At 44.4% G+C, this 19,067-nt stretch overlaps 2 protein-coding genes and 1 long non-coding RNA gene across 3 annotated transcripts; 1 reads left to right on the top strand and 2 right to left on the bottom strand.

The window, feature by feature from the left end:
• On the bottom strand, nucleotides 1-1,465 carry LOC140906558 (histone H1.01). The gene has a single exon (XM_073330678.2). It carries the CDS (start codon nucleotides 1,448-1,450, stop codon nucleotides 815-817), a length of 636 nt encoding a protein of 211 aa, XP_073186779.1. The 5' UTR covers nucleotides 1,451-1,465; the 3' UTR covers nucleotides 1-814.
• Nucleotides 1,466-10,655: 9,190 nt separating this feature from the next.
• LOC140906554 (uncharacterized) lies at nucleotides 10,656-15,193 on the top strand. The gene is made up of 3 exons (XR_012157148.2): nucleotides 10,656-10,720; nucleotides 13,108-13,288; nucleotides 14,418-15,193. It is a non-coding gene; the product is annotated as an uncharacterized LOC140906554 (long non-coding RNA).
• A 2,634-nt stretch (nucleotides 15,194-17,827) lies between these two features.
• LOC140906545 (histone H2A.J) lies at nucleotides 17,828-18,351 on the bottom strand. The gene has a single exon (XM_073330658.2). It carries the CDS (start codon nucleotides 18,254-18,256, stop codon nucleotides 17,867-17,869), a length of 390 nt encoding a protein of 129 aa, XP_073186759.1. The 5' UTR covers nucleotides 18,257-18,351; the 3' UTR covers nucleotides 17,828-17,866.
• Between the last annotated feature and the right edge of the window lie 716 nt (nucleotides 18,352-19,067).

Raw genomic sequence — 19,067 nt, 5'->3', positions numbered from 1 at the left:
CCCGCCTCCTTAGTAGTGCTCTGATTTCAGAGAATAAAGGTTTCCAAGTAAGTGCCAGACGAATCTGATTTGAAGATAAACAAAAATCCCCGTGTGAGGAGGTATCAATTTACATGGGAAACTAGTGATTCCCCCTACCCCCAATAAAAGAAGGGGGGACGAGTTGCCACAGGCCAATCCTTGCAGAGCGCGGGCTTTTCAAATCCACCAACGGGATTGATCCTGATCCCACCACTGTCGGCTGGCAGAAGAGAGAGAGAGAGAGAGAGAGAGAGAGAGTGTAGATCACGCAGTTTTCCCTCACACACTGTCCTCTCACTCTCCCCTCCTCCTAGACAATAAATCCTGTCCGAACCGAAGCTGATGTGCGAGGAATGGCCCCCTTCCTCCCCTCCCCCTCCCTTTACACAATAAGCATGATTGTTAAAGCTCGTTCATCTCAGGGTTGTTTTGTTTTTTTTTTTTCTAAATGGGTAGGGGAGAAAACCTCTTTAGCTGCTAGTAATCATTTGGGCCGATCCTCTAGATCGATTTTAATACACTCCTCTAAAAAAGAAATGAACCAGCGTCCCGCATTTTAAAGAATGGATACCATGTTGTTTCTTGTCGCGGGCAAAGAAGGAAAATGTACGAAACCGATCACTTTATGTCTCCCTCTTTTGTATTACTTTCGTTTCTTAAAGTTGTGCGCCTCATGAAAAGCAGCACGAGGCTACTGAGGTGAACCTGGTGTTTCAGCTCCTCTGGGAAAGGGTGGGTGGCTCTTAAAAGAGCCGTTGGATTTCTCTGTATGACAAATTTCTTTCTAACCCTTTTACTTCTTCTTGAGCGCTGCCTTCTTAGCCTTCGTTGCTTTTGGCTTCGTCGGCTTGGGCTTGGCCGCCTTGGGCTTCACTGCTTTGGCCTTAGCCGGGCTCTTGGCTGCCTTCTTAGGCTTGGCGGCAGCTTTCACCTTTTTCGGGCTCTTGGCTGACTTCTTGGCCGCGGCTGCTGCTGGTTTCTTGACTTTTTTCGGGCTCTTTTTCACCGCCGCAGCCTTTTTAGGTTTCTTGGCAGCTGGTTTCTTAGGCTTTGCCACTGGTTTTTTCTTGGACGCCTTCTCCTTAGTCTCATCCGGATTCTTGTTGAGTTTAAAAGAACCGGATGCGCCAGTACCTTTGGTCTGCACCAAGGTGCCCTTGCTCACCAGGCTCTTGAGCCCGAGCTTGATGCGGCTGTTGCTTTTTTCCACATCGTACCCTCCGGCGGCCAGAGCCTTCTTAAGGGCGGCCAGCGAGACCCCTTTGCGCTCCTTGGATGCGGACACCGCCTTGGTGATCAGCTCGGTCACGCTGGGACCTGGAGGCTTGCGGGCTTTAGAGCCTCCTGCCGCCTTCTTCGGTTTTTTAGCAGAGGTTTTTGCCCCAGGACCGGAGACAGCAGGAGCTGCGACAGGCGCCGTTTCCGACATAGTGATTCGTATTTTCTAAAATCAGAAAAAGAAAAAAAAAAACTAAGACTAGAGAAAGGCAGGCGGCTGGTATTTATAGAGAGGAGCTGCTCTGTGATTGGCGCATTAAAGAGCCCGCCCCACTGAAAGCAAACAGATCTCTTCTCCTCTCTCTGTGTTTCTTCGGAGTTAAAAAGGGGTATTTTTTGCTAAATATCTATCACCAAATCACCCTATTTCTTAGCTGGGTGAAGGGGAAACAGGGCATTTTCATTCAGTAGAGTTTCCAGTAGGAGAGACTAAAGATGAGCTAAAAAAATGCCAATAAATCCTGAGACCTGGGGTTGGAGAGACCTCTGAAGAGAGAAACTTTAGTTTTTCGTTGTAAATTTAAACCATATCACTGTCAATAAAATCACATGTACAATTATATCTCATTCTTTAGAAGGTTTTCTCCAAATCAAGGTACAAAGCCAGTTATTTGAAGTAATGTTGTCAGTGTAAAATGATTTCAAAAAGAAGAAAGTAACACAAGCTCATCCTTGTGCTTTGAATAAGGATTAAGAATTGGCTCTCTTAACCAACTATTCTACCCCCTAAAACACTTAATTCTGTTGAAAAAATCCATTATAGAAAACAACAGAGAGCTGATCAAATACCTCAGGAAGGATGTTTATGTTCCAGGAATTGTATATAAAAGTAGCTGTGATGTACCTTTTTTGCTATTTTAATAGAAGATAAACAAGATGTCATTATTATTTTGTAAAGTTCAAATTCATTTTACTGTACTGCTCTTTAACTTAATTTTATTCCAAGAAAGTCACTTCTGTTCATTAAAAGCAGTAGCCATTTTTTAAATGATAGTGTTCTGAACTTTAATTTAAAATAGAACTATTAGGGTGTTTGTTTCATTATAGTCTGTTAAAACTCGTAGAAAGTCAGAAGCAATGCTTCAATAAAAATCTAAACCATATGGAGAATTAAAGATCAAAATCTAATCAATCAGTGCTTTTTTTATTCTTTAGCTTTAACATATTATATCAAAATGGCTTCTGTAGTGAGGAAAAATCAATGTTAACCGTGTGATTTAGTCATATCTGTATTGCATCAAGAACTGAATGAGATTTTTAATCTGTTCTGCAACATTACTACAAGATGATTCACTGTTTTGTTTTTTTAAAAGTGATAGGGACATTCGAACAGTTTCAAACCCAATATATATATATATTTTTAATAAAATGTAAAATTCCGGATAGGGGTTGGGGGAGGAGGCTAATTTATTCATAATTTACCTTAGAGTTGCAAAAAATTGAGGAAATCGTTTTTCTTTCAATTCTGCAATGGTAATTAGCTCTTACTTGTGATTATATTGGGTGAAAACTAGGCCACAATCAGCTACTAAACAACGGTGAAGACACCCAATTTTAGATTGAATGTAATATAGTACAATAATAATAATATTTAAAAATAATTAATAAAAATGCAAAACATAATATCTGACCAGTCTGCAACAAATAATGAGCAAATATTTACTATTCTGAAACTCCACTGGTTGTTTAGGAAATATAAGAGGTCTTTCCTCTCTCCCCTTCCCCTCTCGTACCCCCGCCCCCCCAGACACACGGGTTATGCTGTGGATAGGGCTCTAAAGTAATAGTAGGTATATGTCATCCAATCCCAGGTTAAAGGGAGAGAAGTTGTTGTGACATTTCAGCAATCACCCAGACCAGTAAGGGGTTCTGTCACCACCCGACTTGTAACTTTGAATGCCTGTCGCTGTGCAGCTATGGGCTCAGCCTTGACACCAGTAGATAGCCTACAAGCATAAAGGTCTCAGCCTGGCTTCCACCAGACTAGTTACTCCTTGTCGGGTGACCTCAGCAGCCCTTCCCATCTTGTCTCCTCAATCTATACCAAGTTCTTAACTACTAGACACTCAGAAGATGCAGTTTTGTTTATTTACAATGAATGTACAAATGCCTGCATCTCAGAACACAGAAGGAATCAAGCAGGAAAACAGCTTCTTTTGCTCAGAGCACCGACAACATCCTTCTCAGCTTGTACCCCTGACTCAGAAAAACTCTCCCCAGATTTCTTTCAGAGTCAGATACTGCTTACAGCTGCTCCTTCCAGATGTCTGTCTGTCTCTCAGACCATGTCTACACTATGGGGACTATAGAAGCATAGCTATGGTGCCGTAGCGATACTGTCATAATCCCATAGCGTAGACAAAGACTACAGCGATGGAAGGGCTTTTTCTCTCTCTTTAGAAACACCACCTCCCTGAGTGAGAGTAGATAGGTGAAAAATTCTTCCGGTGACCTAGCTGCATCTATACCAGCAGTTAGGTCAGCAAATCTATGGCATTCATAGGTGTGGCTGTTTCACACCCCAGAGTACTGTAGCTATGTCAGTCTAAATTTTAAGTGTGGACTTAATTGTGCGTCAATTTGAATATTTTCTCTCCTCTCCCGCCCCCACCACCTTACCCAAAACAATACTCAGCAAAACCCATCCACATACTTAGTCCAAAAACTCCTTGGGAAGTTCACAAATCCTTTGTCACTGAATTTAGTATATTATTAGTAGTGTGTGTGAATACTGGGCTGCTTGCTTCAGCACTGCGTGCACTCACCAGGAGGGCTTGTATCAATGTGCAGTGCACCATGAATCCGGAGCCTCGTGTGCAATGTGCCAGCACCTGACAGGATGCCTTTGGGGAAATTTTTGCAGTGTCTGACAGGATAGAAACGATTCTCCTAGGGATTTCTAGAGCCTGGGGTCATGATCTTAGCATGCAACTTTGTCCCTCCCATAATACCGTCCATATCCCATATTTTTTGTGCCTTTTTTCCCCCCTAAATTCCACAAGCTAGTGTGGCACTTTTTGGTGCCCACCATCTCCAACAGAAGCGTGGAGCCTGCACAGCTCTATACTCGTCTCAGGAATGTTGCAAATACAGGTCACTCATTTCTCCTGTATTTGCAGACCTGCAGGAAGTACTGCAACAACTGGGAACGTGATGACTGCTTGGAGGACAGCTTTCTGTGCAATAGAGCAGGAAAAAAAAATCAAGTTTGTTAGTGGCATTCACGGAGCTGCTGCAAATGGTTGAGCACCAGTTCTGGGCCCAAGAAATGAGCAATGACTGGATACTCACCAGTGGAGGGAGAGAAGACCTCACATTTACTCTCAATCAACCAGAAATCACTATGTGGCAAGTAACATCACTCTCTGGGTTAGAAACACAGCTTATTTGTAGATTCATGGATTCTAAGCCAGAAGGGACCATTTTGATTTTCTAGTCTGACCACCTGTATAAAAAAGGCCATAGAACTTCCCCAAAATAATTCTTGTTTGTACTAGAGCATATCTTTTAGAAAAATAGCCAATCTTGGTTTAAAAATTGCTAATGATGGAAAACCCACCACAGTGTGGATACTATTTACCTCCCTAGGTCACAGGAGTATGCATTATGGTAGCCTTTTCCCATAAGTCTCCTTCCTCATTCAGGACACAGGACGTACCTTCCCAGGGAGACTGTTGTCTGTACAACCCCTACTTCTTTTGTTGCAGAAACTGGAAGGTGTACAGTGAAAGAGGCAGGGAATCGCAGGAAGGTCTCATGGGGAAGGCAATGGGATGCTGTATGGGAGAATGCTTTCCTGACTCTGCCACAGAGTTCCTATATGATCCTAGTCAAGTCACTTAAACCAAACATTTATGGCAGACTGTCACTAATTGTGTGTTCCCCATTTTCTTATACAACTTCTTACTCTGGGTCTGGTTTACAAAAGTGCCAAACAATTGAAGTCAATGGGAGTTGTACTTTGAACCTATAACATGCTGTATAATGCTAAGTAATTTGGAAAATCAGGTCCTAGGAATCAGGTCCAATCTAAATTAGTGGATATTTTTGTCTTTAATCTCTCTGTGCCTCACCTCTCTATCTATCTGTAAAATAGGGAGAATACTGTCCCCTCACCTCACAGGGGTTTTGTGAAAAGGGATTCATTAATATCTGTGAAGCAGTCAGATGTTGTAGGAAGGTACTCTATAGAAAAGCCCATGAGGAATAAATAATTCTCTCTTCAAAACTTGTGTGTAAGAAATAAGGCATGGAGTCACAAACTGAAGAATGAAGTGAAAACAAAATGTTGGATAGTTGCACACTAAAGTCTGGTCTACACTACAGACCTACAGAAGTATAACTATGTCACTCAGGGGTGTGAAAAACCCCCTCCCGAGTGATGTAGTTATACGGACCTAATCCCTCCCCCAACCCCATGTAGACAGCACTAGGTGGGCAGAAGAGATTCTTCTGCTGACATAGCTACTGCCTCAAGAGGGATGGATTAACTATGCAGATGGGAGAGTTCTCTCTGGTCTGCTTGGAGTAGCTCCATGAAAGCACTACAGCAGCACAGCTGGAGTGTCATTTTAAGTGTACATTTGCTCTAAGTGAACATTGTCCATTCTGTGTAGCGAGTGAGGCAGCAATACTATACAAAAAATAGTATGTAATCATGGATTGTCAGTAGAGCCTGCATTATACGAATTTTCACAAGGGGGAGGGGCTGAACTGAAGTTCACAAGCAACCTTAATTCCTGCATTTTCTAACTTTTGAATGGCACTGCTACCTTAATAAATGTGCTTTTAATCTAGCTTTTCGTTGTGTAATGGAATAGAATACACTCCAGAAACTTAGAGTGGGAAATTATTCAAGAATAGTGAAGGACAAAAGGAAGGAAGCTCACTCTGGAGCTGCTCTGAATTATATATCAGGGGAGCAGGTTTACAGAATCCTTGGTTTAGCTTTGGCTTTGTACAGTGGGCTGAAAATTACACTCTAAGTGGCTCAGCATCCTCAGGTCTGCAGGGTGTGCACTGCTGAGAAGACAACCAATTTATACCCTGCTGAGTGAGGACTCTGACTTTATTACTGCTCTGTTTTGGATTACAGGCCTTTGAACTTCCTCCACATATCGGGGCAATTGGGAATATCCCAGACAATCCACATACAAGATGAGAGAGGCATAGTTTATTTCTTATTATCTTTCACAGAAAATCAGAAGAATTAAAATGCTGATACCTCGTTCCTGTTTCTAAGATTACAGGAATGGCTTCTGGTGACAAGGGCAGAAAACAAGGCTGCATTAATAATGCGTTCTCATTCTAATTTGAAGATTATCATTTTGTGTCCCTTCACAGATCTCCTTCAGCACAGACCCTATTGGAAATATTTGGCGACAACCCCAGATAGGTTTGTAACCATCAGGAAACCATTACTGAGCCTTTAATTAACAGCCTGGTGTTAGTGCAATACATAAAGGATAGAAAGCAAAGGCTCACCAGAGAACAAAAAGAGACTAGCTCTTTTCAGGAAGTTTGATTTTTTTTTAAACGGAGTAATTGAAAAATGACATTATTCTCTAGTTTAGACACTAGACACAAAATGCAACTTTATAGAGGAAAACGAACAATGGATTGGCAAAATTAAAAACCAGGATGTACAGTGTAAAGTTGAAAGTTAGACCACTCACTGTCAGGGATAATAAGTCTCTTCACAGGATGAGGACAAATCACCCAGGAAATTTATCTAGCTTCTGGATAATCCTCTCTTTGGTGAAGAGTTTGGCTGCAACCTTCTAAATAATGAATTTTAGGGAGCCGTGGGGAAGAGAATGTGCTATCCTTTGGATGCCAGGGCATTTGTTTGGAGGGCTCTTCTGGTTCCTCATATCCTTTACAGTATGGCTCCTAAAGTACTCATCTTCCCATTGGCTATCATCCAGATATCTGCACAAACTCTCCTAACCCAAGTGTGGTTCAGATACACAGTGCACCTTTATACTATTTATCTAGCAGCATGAGGTTTGGCATACATGTCTGCCAGTCCTGGGGGGGAAGCATAGCTAGGGTTGCCAATTTTGGTTGGACATATTCCTGGAGGTTTCATAACATGACATAGTATTTAATTTGAAGATTAATCTTTAATTCCTGGAGACTCCAGGACATTTCTGGACGATTGGCAACCTTAAGCCTAGCACACAATATGGCTGCTTTCTGGGTTTCACCCTCTGTCTGTCTTGGCACCCATTACATGATACTTGAGTGTCTTCTGTCCTCAGAGCCACCTGAAAAACCCAGCAGAGCCCTGGGCCTAGGGAGTTACACATGACGGGCATTTGTGGGTTCCAAAGGGAATGGAAAGCATTTAACAACCCTCATTTTTTCCTCACCCCATGACAGGGGTCTACAACTCATGGTTTTGCTGAGCATAGAGATGGACAGACTCATTTCCTGAAGAAAATAACTGGGAATGTACTAGAGAAGGGAAAGATCACATTTAATAGGAGTTCCCTCAATAGCAAAGACACGGTACTAGAGAAGTAGTTCCATAGTTCAGGTATGTGGTTTTCAAATAAGAACGAAATAGGAACCATAGTTATCTAAACAGTTAAGTGAGAAAACAAAGTTTGCATTCTTGTTTCATTTCTCTGAAATATGATTTATAGAAACATTTCATGTGTTTCATCTTGTAAAAACCAAAGTAATTAATTTTACTAGAAAGGGGTTTATCCAGTCAAAACCCTGCATCCACTTACACCCACAGCTCCTTTGATTACAATGTACCATTGCCCTATTAATACATATCATATAATATATTGCTTGAAATGGTCAGACTGTATCCTCCAACTTTTATTTTAATAACACAAATATTTAGAATCAAAATGTGCATATGGATTTGAGGATTCATTCCTGAGATAGTGCTGAAGGTTGCTGGTAAGTACAACTTATAGCAGTCAACCTCACAACCAGAGAATTTTGATCCAGCTCTTATGGACGACCATCCCTTACAATGGTCAAATGGAGGGGTCTATCTTTACCAACAAGATGGGGAAACTTGCATGTCAGGTCCATGTGAAAAGAAAAACTGCATCAGCTTCTAAAAAAACCCTTGATATTTTTATTCTAAGCAGGGGTTTTGTTGCTTGACCTTGTGTGTGTGTGTATATATATATATAATTTATTGAGAGAAAAAAATAGTTTTGCCTCTAATTCTGAAAGCAATGAGGTTCCATGGCTGTTCTTATCTCTTGCGGAAGTAAATTCTATTGTCTAAAAATGTGTTTCCTGCACACAGAAGTCGCCTCTTCTGGTCACTAGGATAATACCAGAGGTGTCAGACCACTAGAAACACCTTTTGGGGGTACATTGGCCAGATATCTCAGCAGGAGTTGCGAGCATCTTGCACTGTTAAGCCCCAACTGAGTCAGATTTACCACTGCAAGGGTCCCCAATCTGAGCTGTGTCCTTTTACACAAAGGCAACTGTTAAGCTGTCTGGAGTGACTCCAGGGTACGAGTATTAGCCTCTGAGCAGACTGTTAAGAAGCACGGCACACATCCTAAACCGTATGTAAGATTTATACATAGATTTCACTAACCAAGTTGTGACGTTATTGACATGAATTGTGACCGTATAGATCATTGTTGTAATCAAGGTCCTGTAGTGGCACCAGATCTTGTACAAAGGAGGTTAAGAAAGGTGTCTATGGAAAGGTTATGATTTGCTGGTTATGATTAGTCTATCTGTATGCATGTATCATTTTTGTATATAAAGTTATAAGTATTGGCTTTATATTGTCTGTATTTCAAACTTGTGCTGTGCTTCTGGGTGATACCCCAGACAGTTTGGCATCTGTACTGCCTGGCCTGCTTGATGGCCCATTAAGGACCATCAGCTATATAACTGACCCATTGAGAGAAGGTAGATACACCTTGTGTCTCAGCAAGGCATGCAGGGACATGCCTATGGAGAGGACGCTAAGGCTTTCAAGCCATGTGCTGGGCAGCTTATGTTTGGAAGAAAGGTAGCACAGGCCACATGGCAAAAGACTATAAAAGGCAGCTGCATCATCTCCATTTTGTCTTCATTCCTGCTTCTTACCTCTGAAACAAAGGACTGAATGACCCATCATCATAAACTGTGGATGTACTATACTACAGAGAGTTGATTTGAGCCTGCAGTTTATTCTGCCACTGCTACAAGCCTGAACCAAGACCTTTGCCATTACTGTATGTAATTAATTCCATTTAACCAATTTTAATTCTCATTTATATTTCTTTCTGTTTATGAATAAACCTTTAGATTCTAAAGGATTGGTAACAGTGTGATTTGTGGGTAAGATCTAACTGGTATATTGACCTGAGTCTGGGACTTGGTCCTTTGGGATCGGGAGATCTTTTTTCTTTTACTGGGGTATTGGTTTTCATAACCATTCATCCCCATAATGAGTGGCACTGGTGGTGATACTGGGAAACTGGACTGTCTGAGGAAATTGCTTGTATGAATTCTGGTTAGCCAGTGGGATAAAACCAAAGTCCTCTCTGGCTGGTTTGGTGTGCCTTAGTAGTGGAACCCCAGTTCCACTGGCTGAACCCCAGCCTTGGGCTGTGACTGCCCTGCTCTAAGCAATTTGTCCTGAATTGATATTCTCAGTGGTGTCCCGCCAAAGGCCGCTTCATTACACAAGAATCAAGTGTGAACTCCTCAAGTGTTATAACAGCCTAACCATGGAGTCACAGACAGTTTCTTGGGTACTGAAGTCTATCTTTCCACCCAGTTCAGCTTGTTTTTGTGATAGATGGCCCCTTCCACCAAAACTCACAAGATTCGGGTTACTCCCAGTCCCAAAAGACCAATCATTTACCTCAGGGCAATTGTACCTTAGATCCCAGGAATGGGAAAACTACCTTATGAGAGGAGACTCAAAGAGCTTGGCTTGTTTAGCCTAACCAAAAGAAGGCTGAGGGGAGATATGACTGTTCTCTATAAATACATCAGAGGGATAAATGCCAAAGAGGGAGAGGAGTTGTTGAAGTTAATTACCAATGTGGAAACAAGAACAAATGGATACAAACTGGCCATCAACAAGTTTAGACTTGAAATTAGATGAAGGTTTCTGGAGAAGTGCGGGTAAAACACACAGCTGGTGTGATAAATAAAAGGGACGGGGGTGGCTCCCTTTTATGGGCACCCAGCCAGCCAGATAGATATCAAATTCCTCTTAGTAGTTGTTCTCAACTTGCTTTACCTGTAAAGGGTTAAAAAGTCTCCCTTCATAGGTAAAAGGAAGGGAGTGGGCACCTGACTAGAAGAGCCAATAGGAAGGCTAGAACTTTTCAAAATGAGGAAAAAAACCTTCCCCTTGGTCTGTCTGTTGTTGTTCTCCAGGAGAAGCAGAGACAGAGCTGGAACTATGCTGTAAGAAGCTTGGAGCCAGGTATGAAAAATCATCTAAATTATACCTAGAAACTACTCACTTGAAACCCCCAGATATGTAAGTAGATCAGGAAATATCCAGGAAAACACGATTAGGTTTATTTTTTTATGTCTTGTGGACTCCTCTGTGCTAACCCCAAATGCTTTTGTTTTGCTTGTAACCTTTAACCTGGACTGCAGGAAGGTTATTCCTGATGCTTAATTTTTGTAAGTGGGTTTTTTAAATCTAGCAATAGCCTGAGTTTTTAAATGTATTTTTTTGTTTAATAAAATTTACCTTTTTTAAGAACAGCACTGGATTTTGTGTCCTAAGAAGTTTGTGCATGTTGTTTAATTAGCTGGTGGCAACAGCTGATTTCCTTTGTTTTCTTTCTCAGCTCTTCCCTGGAGGGAGGGTGAAAGGGCTTGAGGGTACCCCATGGGAAGGAATTCCCAACTGTGCCTTCCTGGGTTCTCAAAGGGGTTTTTGCACTTGGGTGGGGGCAGCATCTACCCATCCAAGATCAGCGAAAATCTGTGACCTTGGGAGTTTAATACAAGCCTGGAGTGGCCAGTGTTAATTTTTAGAATCCTTGCTGGCCCCCACCTTCTGCACTCGAAGTACCAGAGTGAGGAATCAGACTTGACAGCTGGCTTCAGGACCGAGCTTGATAAGTTTATGGAGGGTATGGATGATGAGACTGCCTCCTATGGCGTGTAAGCAATCTGTAAGTGGCAGCAGCAAAGCTCCAATGGCCAGTGATGGGGCAGTAGATGGGGAGGGCTCTGAGTTTCTACAGAGAATTCTTTCCCAGGTATCTGCCTGGCGGGTCTTACCCACATGCTAAGGATCTAACCGATCACCGGATTTGGGTTGGGGAAGGAATTTTCCTGGAGATGAGATTGGCAGAGACCCTGGGGATGTTTTGCCTTCCTCTGCAGCCTGGGTCTCTTTCCAGTTTAATCTAGTGTAAATGGTGGATTTGCTGTAACCTGAGGTGTTTCAATCATGCTCCTAGGCATGGGCAGCTGGTGGAGGCACACTTTGGGAAGGTTGGCCCCTAGCTCAGCCCCTTCTGCCCGCTCCCCTCCCCCACCCGGAGGAGCCCCGAGTCCCTCCCCTCCACCCCCCAGCTGGAGAAGCCTTGGGCAGGCGGGCTGGCTGGCGGCCTGAGACTCCCTCCCCTACCTGCCTGGAGGTGTCCCAAGCCCCCACTTGCTCAGAGGAGCTCCGAGCCAGCCATGCCACACCTCCCCTCCCCAGACCCCAAATTGCTGCAGGGAAAAGCGTCTTGGACTCGTCTCCTCCGGCAGAAGCTTTTGCTATGCCCCATGCAGCTTCCAGGGCAGCTGAGGAGGCCGTATTTGCTATTTAGTTTCCTGGGTTCATCCGTAATCTCTCTGGAGTCTAGGGAGATTACTGATGAACCTGGGAAGCTGAATAGCACATACCACCTTCTCAGCCACCCCAAAACCTGCATGGGGGCATAATAAAACAAAACCTTCCCCCCGCTAAACCCCACAACCGGGTGTCCAGCAGCCACTCCAGGGGAGGCTGAGCCTTCCCATGCCCATTATACCCACCACCCATAATCTGAGGATTTCAGTAACTCAGCCAGAGGTGAGGGGGTCCATTACAGGAGTGGTGGGTGAGGTTCTGTGGCCTGCAGTGCTCATGAGGTGAGACTAGATGATCAAGATAGTCCCTTCTGGTGTTAAAGTCTATGAGATCCTACACCAAAGACAATACTTGTAGCCAATCCTACAATAAACTATCCAAAAATGTATCAACTAAGAAAGAGAAATGAGAGAGATTTATGGGGAAGGGGATGTGGGAAAGCAGTGCTCTCAATACCAGGGGATGAGGGTTAATTTTCCACCCCGCTTAATCCGTCGCTCCAATACAAATGGGCTTCCATCCCCACAACTGAACCCAGATCACTCTGCTCTCAGCCAGGATCGGGGCACCTGCCCGGTTGGAATCCCCTGGGTGGGAAGAACACACCACCCCTTGTGCAAGGGGGTCCAGGACTGGGCTCAGTTCTCACCTCCTCCTGGTGCAGGTCTCCTGCTGGGGGAAGACCAGGCAGTGCCTCCTGCTGAGCCTGGCTGCTGCTGGGGGCTGTTGAGATCACAGGCACCATGGCGGGGTCAGCGCCCCCTGGCCAGAGTGTAGAGCCACCTCTCTGCCTGGTGCATCTTGCGCACCCTGCTCTGTCTGTTCCATGCACCTGCTCTACCTTCCCTGTAATGGCCCAGCCTGTAGCACCTGGTCCACTTCCCAGAGCCGGTCCACTTCCCAGAGCCTCTCTCCTGCCCCAGTACCTAGCTCCCTCTGCCCCAAATTGCCCCCTGGCTGCATGGTCACCTCCCTTCTCCCTGACACCTCACCTCTCTCCTTGCTGCCAGCACTGTGGGAGCCCCCCAGGAAGCCAAGGAGATGCTGATGCTGGTGGAAGCGCTGCCAGGGGGTGGCATCCCCATCCCCAAAGGACTTTCAGCCCAGGATGCAGGAGCTCAGCTTGCACCAAAGCAACTCCTCCCCCACCCTGCCTTGGACTATCACGCAAGGCGTAGGCATATGTTTGGGGTGAGTGTTTGTGATGGGGTGTAGGTTGGGGAGTGCATGGGGTAATAAGCAGGGCTGGTCAGGATGAGGGGGTGCATGGGGGATAGGTGGGGCTGAGGGTGCATGTGCTGTGTGTGGGATGGGTTGGTGAATGGGGGAAATAGGCAGGGTTTGGTCATTTGGGTGTATAGGATAGGGGATGTATCAGTGCTTAATTTGTGCCAGAACTTTCTGGAGCTGAGCCCCAGCACCTCTTTCATTAGAAATTAAGCACTTCTGGTCTGCCTTTTCACCTTGCTCTAGACCACAGAACAAATGTATATTTTCTTGGTGTGCGATGAAGCACATCCTCCATGTTTTCCCTGCCTGTCCTTCCTGAACAAACTATACCCCAGAGCCATCCCTAGGGGATTGCGAGTCGGGGTGACTGCTCCAGGCCCCGAGCTTTGCGGGGCCCTGTGGGCCGGCGTAGTTGGCTGGTGCCACATGGGCGATGGGTGAACTGCTGGCTGGGGGAGGCTACTCCTAGCCCCGCCCCTTCCACCTGAGGGAGAGCGCGCTGGGAGGGAGAGCGTGCAGTGGTGCCGTTGCAGCCTCCCCCACCCTGGGAAGTTGGGCGGCATGGCCCCAGCCCCCTGGAGCCCAGTGGCACAACTAAAGCAGGACCCTGGGGGAGGGGGAGGGGGAGAGCAGCATGTGGATGGGGACATGTCTGGCTGTTTAGGGAGTCACCGCCTCTCCCAGCCTCCCCAACCCACCCCCGATGCAATCAGTCCTGGAATGACATCATTCCATGCCTGGCCCTGCCTCTACCAATATTCTAGTCATGAGATGTATCCCACTAAGTCTCTGCAATGCCAGTGAAGTCATACATTTTCTTTGTGTACTAAGACTTCCAGTTCTTCCTGTTTATTCCCTATACTCCTAGCATTTGTACACAGACACCTAAGATGTAGAACAGATTCCCCAGCCATTTTTCCTCTTGTTGTTCCTATGAGCCTATTGTAATTCTCCATTTTCCAGCTCTCTGGCAAGGTCACCTTTTTTTATACCTGTAAGTTTTTTTCACCTGGCCCCTTTGAACTTATTTCGAAGCCCTCCTCACCAGGTAGGAGATTTGGTATTCCAAGATGTTATTCTTCCTTGTCAGGTGGACCTCATCTCTTCCCAGCAATCCTTCTTCCTGGCACAACGTCCCATGCTTCAGGAAGCCAAAGTCTTCCTGTCAACACCATCTTCACAGCCATACATTCATACCAGGAGATATTTTTTTCCCCTTCCTGGGCCCCTTCCTTCAACCACAGGCTGGATGAGACCACCACTTGAATCCCTCACTTCTTCACCTTAGATCCCAGAGCCTAGTAATCACTGCTTATCTCAGGGTCATGCCAGGCAATACCATTAGTCCCCAGGTAAATAAGCAGAATGGGGTAGCGATCAGAGGGCTGGATGAGACTCAGCAACCTTTCCATAACACCTCAGATGTGGGCTTCAGGCAAGCAGTACACCTCCCATGACATCACATCAGGCCACCAGATGTACACCTCTTTCCCTCTCAGAAGGGAGTCCTCAACCACCACCACCACCACTTGTCGTCTCCTCTTGGATATGGTAGCAGTGAGCCTCCCAGCCTGGGGGGCAGTTGGCTCCTCCTCCTCAGCTATTGGGGTCTGCTTCTCTCCTCCTGTTGCCAGTACAGCATAACAGTTCTTGACCTTGGTGGATGGAGGACCAGAGTGGGGGTGGAGCGCATCCCACTGCCTGAGGGTCCAGCTATCAGTCTCCTCCCTCCAGAGCAGCCCAAAGCAATATCCAATATTTCATTGGAAGACCAAGACTCAGAGGATCCACCAGACTCCTTGATATTTTGTTCAAATGATTAATCATCTCTGTTAAAAAAAATGTATTTTATTTCTAATTATAATTTGACTGGTTTCAGTTTTCTACCATTGGCTTTGGGCCCAGCTTGTCAGGACGTTCCCTGTAGAACTGGTTTTTACTAGGTCAGGGACAAGGAAATGGGCAGCAGGTTCCCAGGAGCCTCCATCAGGGCGATAGCCCTCCCAGTGTATAAGGTAATAGAATTGGCCTTGCTGCAGTTTGTAATCAAGAATAGCATGCACTATGCATTCCTCATGACCCTGTATCTTGACTGGTGGCAGACGCTGTTAGGCCTGGTCGAGGAACTGGTCCTATATATAAGGCTTCAAAATGATATGTGGAACACTGACTATATTTTGAGGGGCTTGGAGAGTTGAAGTTTGAAGGCGACAGCGTTCATCTGCTGACATGTCCAAAAGGAGAGGAGGAATTGGTTATCCAGCTTGTGGGAAGGTCTATTTGTGTGTAAGTGTCTCACAACAATTGAGTTGAGTAACAAATAGTAGCAGTAGCAGGTTGTCCTCCTATATGAGGACCAGTCCCCTATAGACACACCACAGGTCATCCTCACTTTGCTCATTAGTCACATTTTGATTGGTTTGAAGATTGAGAGGCATGGAGAAGATGGCCTTGGAAATTCAAACTGATGTCTTGAGGCTCTACAATTATCTAGGACAGGAGGGTGCATAACTAGAAAGTAGCACTTGTGCTGAAAGTTTGTAACTTTTCATAAAGGTTATTTATAGTTGTCTCACAGTTCCCCACCCCTCTCCTCCCTTTTTCTGTGTATCAGTGAATGTGGCAGCATAGGAGAAAAGAGGTAAGTGAGGAAGTCCACAAGAATGAATATGTTAGATCCAGAAATCATGATGTATAAACATTTATTTATTATTTATTTATTAATTGTCATGCACATTGTGTAAAGAGTTATCACTTTGGATGGGCTATCACCAGCAGGAGAGTGAATTTGTGTGGGGGGGTGGAGGGTGAGAAAACCTGGATTTGTGCTGGAAATCACTTTAGATAAGCTATTACCAGCAGGACAGTGGGGTGGGAATAGGTATTGTTTCATATTCTCTGTGTATATATAAAGCCTGCTGCAGTTTCCACGATATGCATCTGAAGAAGTGAGCTGTAGCTCACGAAAGCTTATGCTCTAATAAATTGGTTAGTCTCTAAGGTGCCACAAGTCCTCCTTTTCATTTATCTTATGTTTCACATTTGAAATTTCTTGGGTAAAGTGAAGGTTAACACACACCAAAAGGTTGCACATTTATTAAAAATAAAGCAAAATTGTTTTTATTTACTCCTCCCCTCCCCCCCACTTGTCAGGCTCCAAATTGTGTCAGACTATATTTTAAACATGTTTAAAATCTGGTCTGCCACTTGCTATCTGTTTGTTCAGAACCTAGCATTATACGGCCTGCACCTGATTTAGATACCTGGGGGTCCCCTCAAGGTAAAAGGGGGGTGGGGATTATATGAATAACTAATACTAGAAAATATTTATTAAAACGTTTCCCAGTAATTAGACTTCAGATATAGCAAATGTACCTTGTATAACTGATTTTCTACTGAAAAGTTCCAGTCCTTTCTCCATGGGGAAAATCAAGTAGTATTCCAATAGAAATTAAAATAAGCCTATTGTGAAACTGACAGAGGTGAACAATGGGGCATTTAAGTATTTATGATTAAATATATATTTATTATTCCTGCTGTTTTGTTGTATGATGGTCTTTATTTCTTGGCTGTTATTAGTAAATATTGAACAGTAAAACAGGTTTTTATATCATTTTCAAGTTCTGCAACTTAAAAAAGAATGTCCATCAGATGGCAGTAAGGGATAAGAAATGAGAGAATGAAATACATGCCACAGTTTAGCAGAACCCCTTCTGATTATTTTGATCTATAGTTTTCAAAGATCCGCAAATTCTTAAATAATTTGTACAGTGTAGCCTTTGAGTTGACACCTGCACGTACAGCATTGTCTTCTAAATACTGCACTCTGTTTTCATATAAGCAATTCAGAAGCCCCTTCTCAACATTAAGTAAATAAAATCTGCCTATCGGTTTAGATGAATGAGTCTCTTTCCTTGAAATGGCAAAGGGGTATGGTTTTCTGAGCGACTAGAGATTTGTCTGCAGACTTTCAAACCAAGTCACACTACTTCCTGTATGTACTGCAAAAGGCATAGTAGTAATGTAATTCTTTCCCTGGTTTGAAAAGCCCGCGCAAGGATTGCCCAGTACCAACCCTCCTTTTTTACTTCTTCAGTGAGTTACCTAGACGCATGAGACCTCTATTCTCGTACATTTGACAATAACCTATAAAGGAGAAGGTTGGATGGGAGCTTGAGAGCTGTAAATACTGACTTCCTGTTGCAAGTTGTGCCGTGGAAAAATGATAGTTATGCATCAAATTTTCCACATCATCTTCAGCCAAAGTTATTCTCTCCCCCTCCCGTACGTTTAAGTGCGTGTGTGAACGGGACGTAATTTACACATCCCAATTTAACCCACCGCTAGGTTGAGGGCAAAATCCTGTCCCCGCTGATGTCAGTTAATTGTTTTGTTTGTTTGATTTTTGTTACGCTGATTTTTGTGAGAGGAGGATTTCACCTTTTGAAGATAATCAAACCCTTTTTTGACTTTGTGGGTGGCTCTGAAAAGAGCCTTTAGGTTAGTTTTAAAGTCGAAGTATTTATTTCTCAGTCAGCTTTACTTGCTCTTTGCCTTGTGGCTCTCGGTTTTCTTGGGCAGCAGCACGGCCTGGATATTGGGCAGGACACCCCCTTGAGCGATCGTGACTTTCCCCAGCAGCTTGTTGAGCTCCTCGTCGTTTCGGATGGCGAGCTGCAGGTGACGGGGGATGATCCTGGTTTTCTTGTTGTCCCGAGCAGCGTTGCCAGCCAGCTCCAGAATCTCAGCGGTCAGATACTCCAGCACCGCAGCCATATAGACCGGGGCGCCAGCGCCCACCCGCTCCGCATAATTGCCTTTGCGAAGCAAGCGGTGCACACGGCCCACCGGGAACTGCAGCCCAGCCCGGGAGGAGCGAGACTTCGCTTTAGCCCGCACCTTACCTCCCTGCTTTCCTCTGCCCGACATTTGCGATTCACGTTCTGCCTAAGACCCTTTATTCAGGAAAAGAAATGCAAAGTAAACCAAGGACCAGCCAGCAGCCGCCCTTATATTACTTCCGTTTTCAGAGTCAAACGATTTGTGATAGGCTGGAGACTTGCCTTGTCTGAACAGCCAATGGGGAAGCGGATCTAACTGTGACCATTGGTGAAGCAGAATATGCCTGTTGGAAAGGGGGTGGCTTTTGCATCTCATCGAATTAAAAAAAAGAGGGGGGGGGGGCTCGGCACCATTTTTCCACGTTATTGCTGACTGAATATCAAGGGAGTTTTCTTTGTGTATTTACAGATTAGAAATGTCTGTAAGGGGTCTTGTACTTTGGTGCTCAGTGACGTGACCACTCATTGAAGGTGCTCTTACTTCTAATTTAGTTTCTTAGAGGTAAATTTATCAATTAAATTAATTTAAACAAAACCCTAGCCCTCTACCTTCGAGACTATCTTGCGGAGATAATTAAATCAGGACACTGATAAATGGACCAACTATTGATTTAACAGTAAGGATAGATGTAGTCAGAAAGACTGGCTAAAGTGAGTATTCCATAACAGCAGTGCACTCAGTTTACAGAAAGACACACAAGAGCATATCTGTAAATATCCAGTGGGTGAGAAATAAGTCTGCAGATGAATGGGGGAATTGAGATGTAATGCATAATGATCATTCTCCCACAGCGGGACTTTTAACAGGAACAGTCAGTATTTGTACATGCATCTCACGTTCCCCACACAACTTTCTTACACAGATTGTTGTCAGATTTACGAGAATAAAGGTCTTCAAA

The sequence above is a fragment of the Lepidochelys kempii genome, chromosome 1 (genome assembly GCF_965140285.1).
Source record: "Lepidochelys kempii isolate rLepKem1 chromosome 1, rLepKem1.hap1, whole genome shotgun sequence".
Lineage (NCBI taxonomy): Eukaryota > Metazoa > Chordata > Testudines > Cheloniidae > Lepidochelys > Lepidochelys kempii.
Note: the sequence above shows the minus strand (reverse complement) of the source record. Positions and strands in the feature narration are given on the sequence as shown.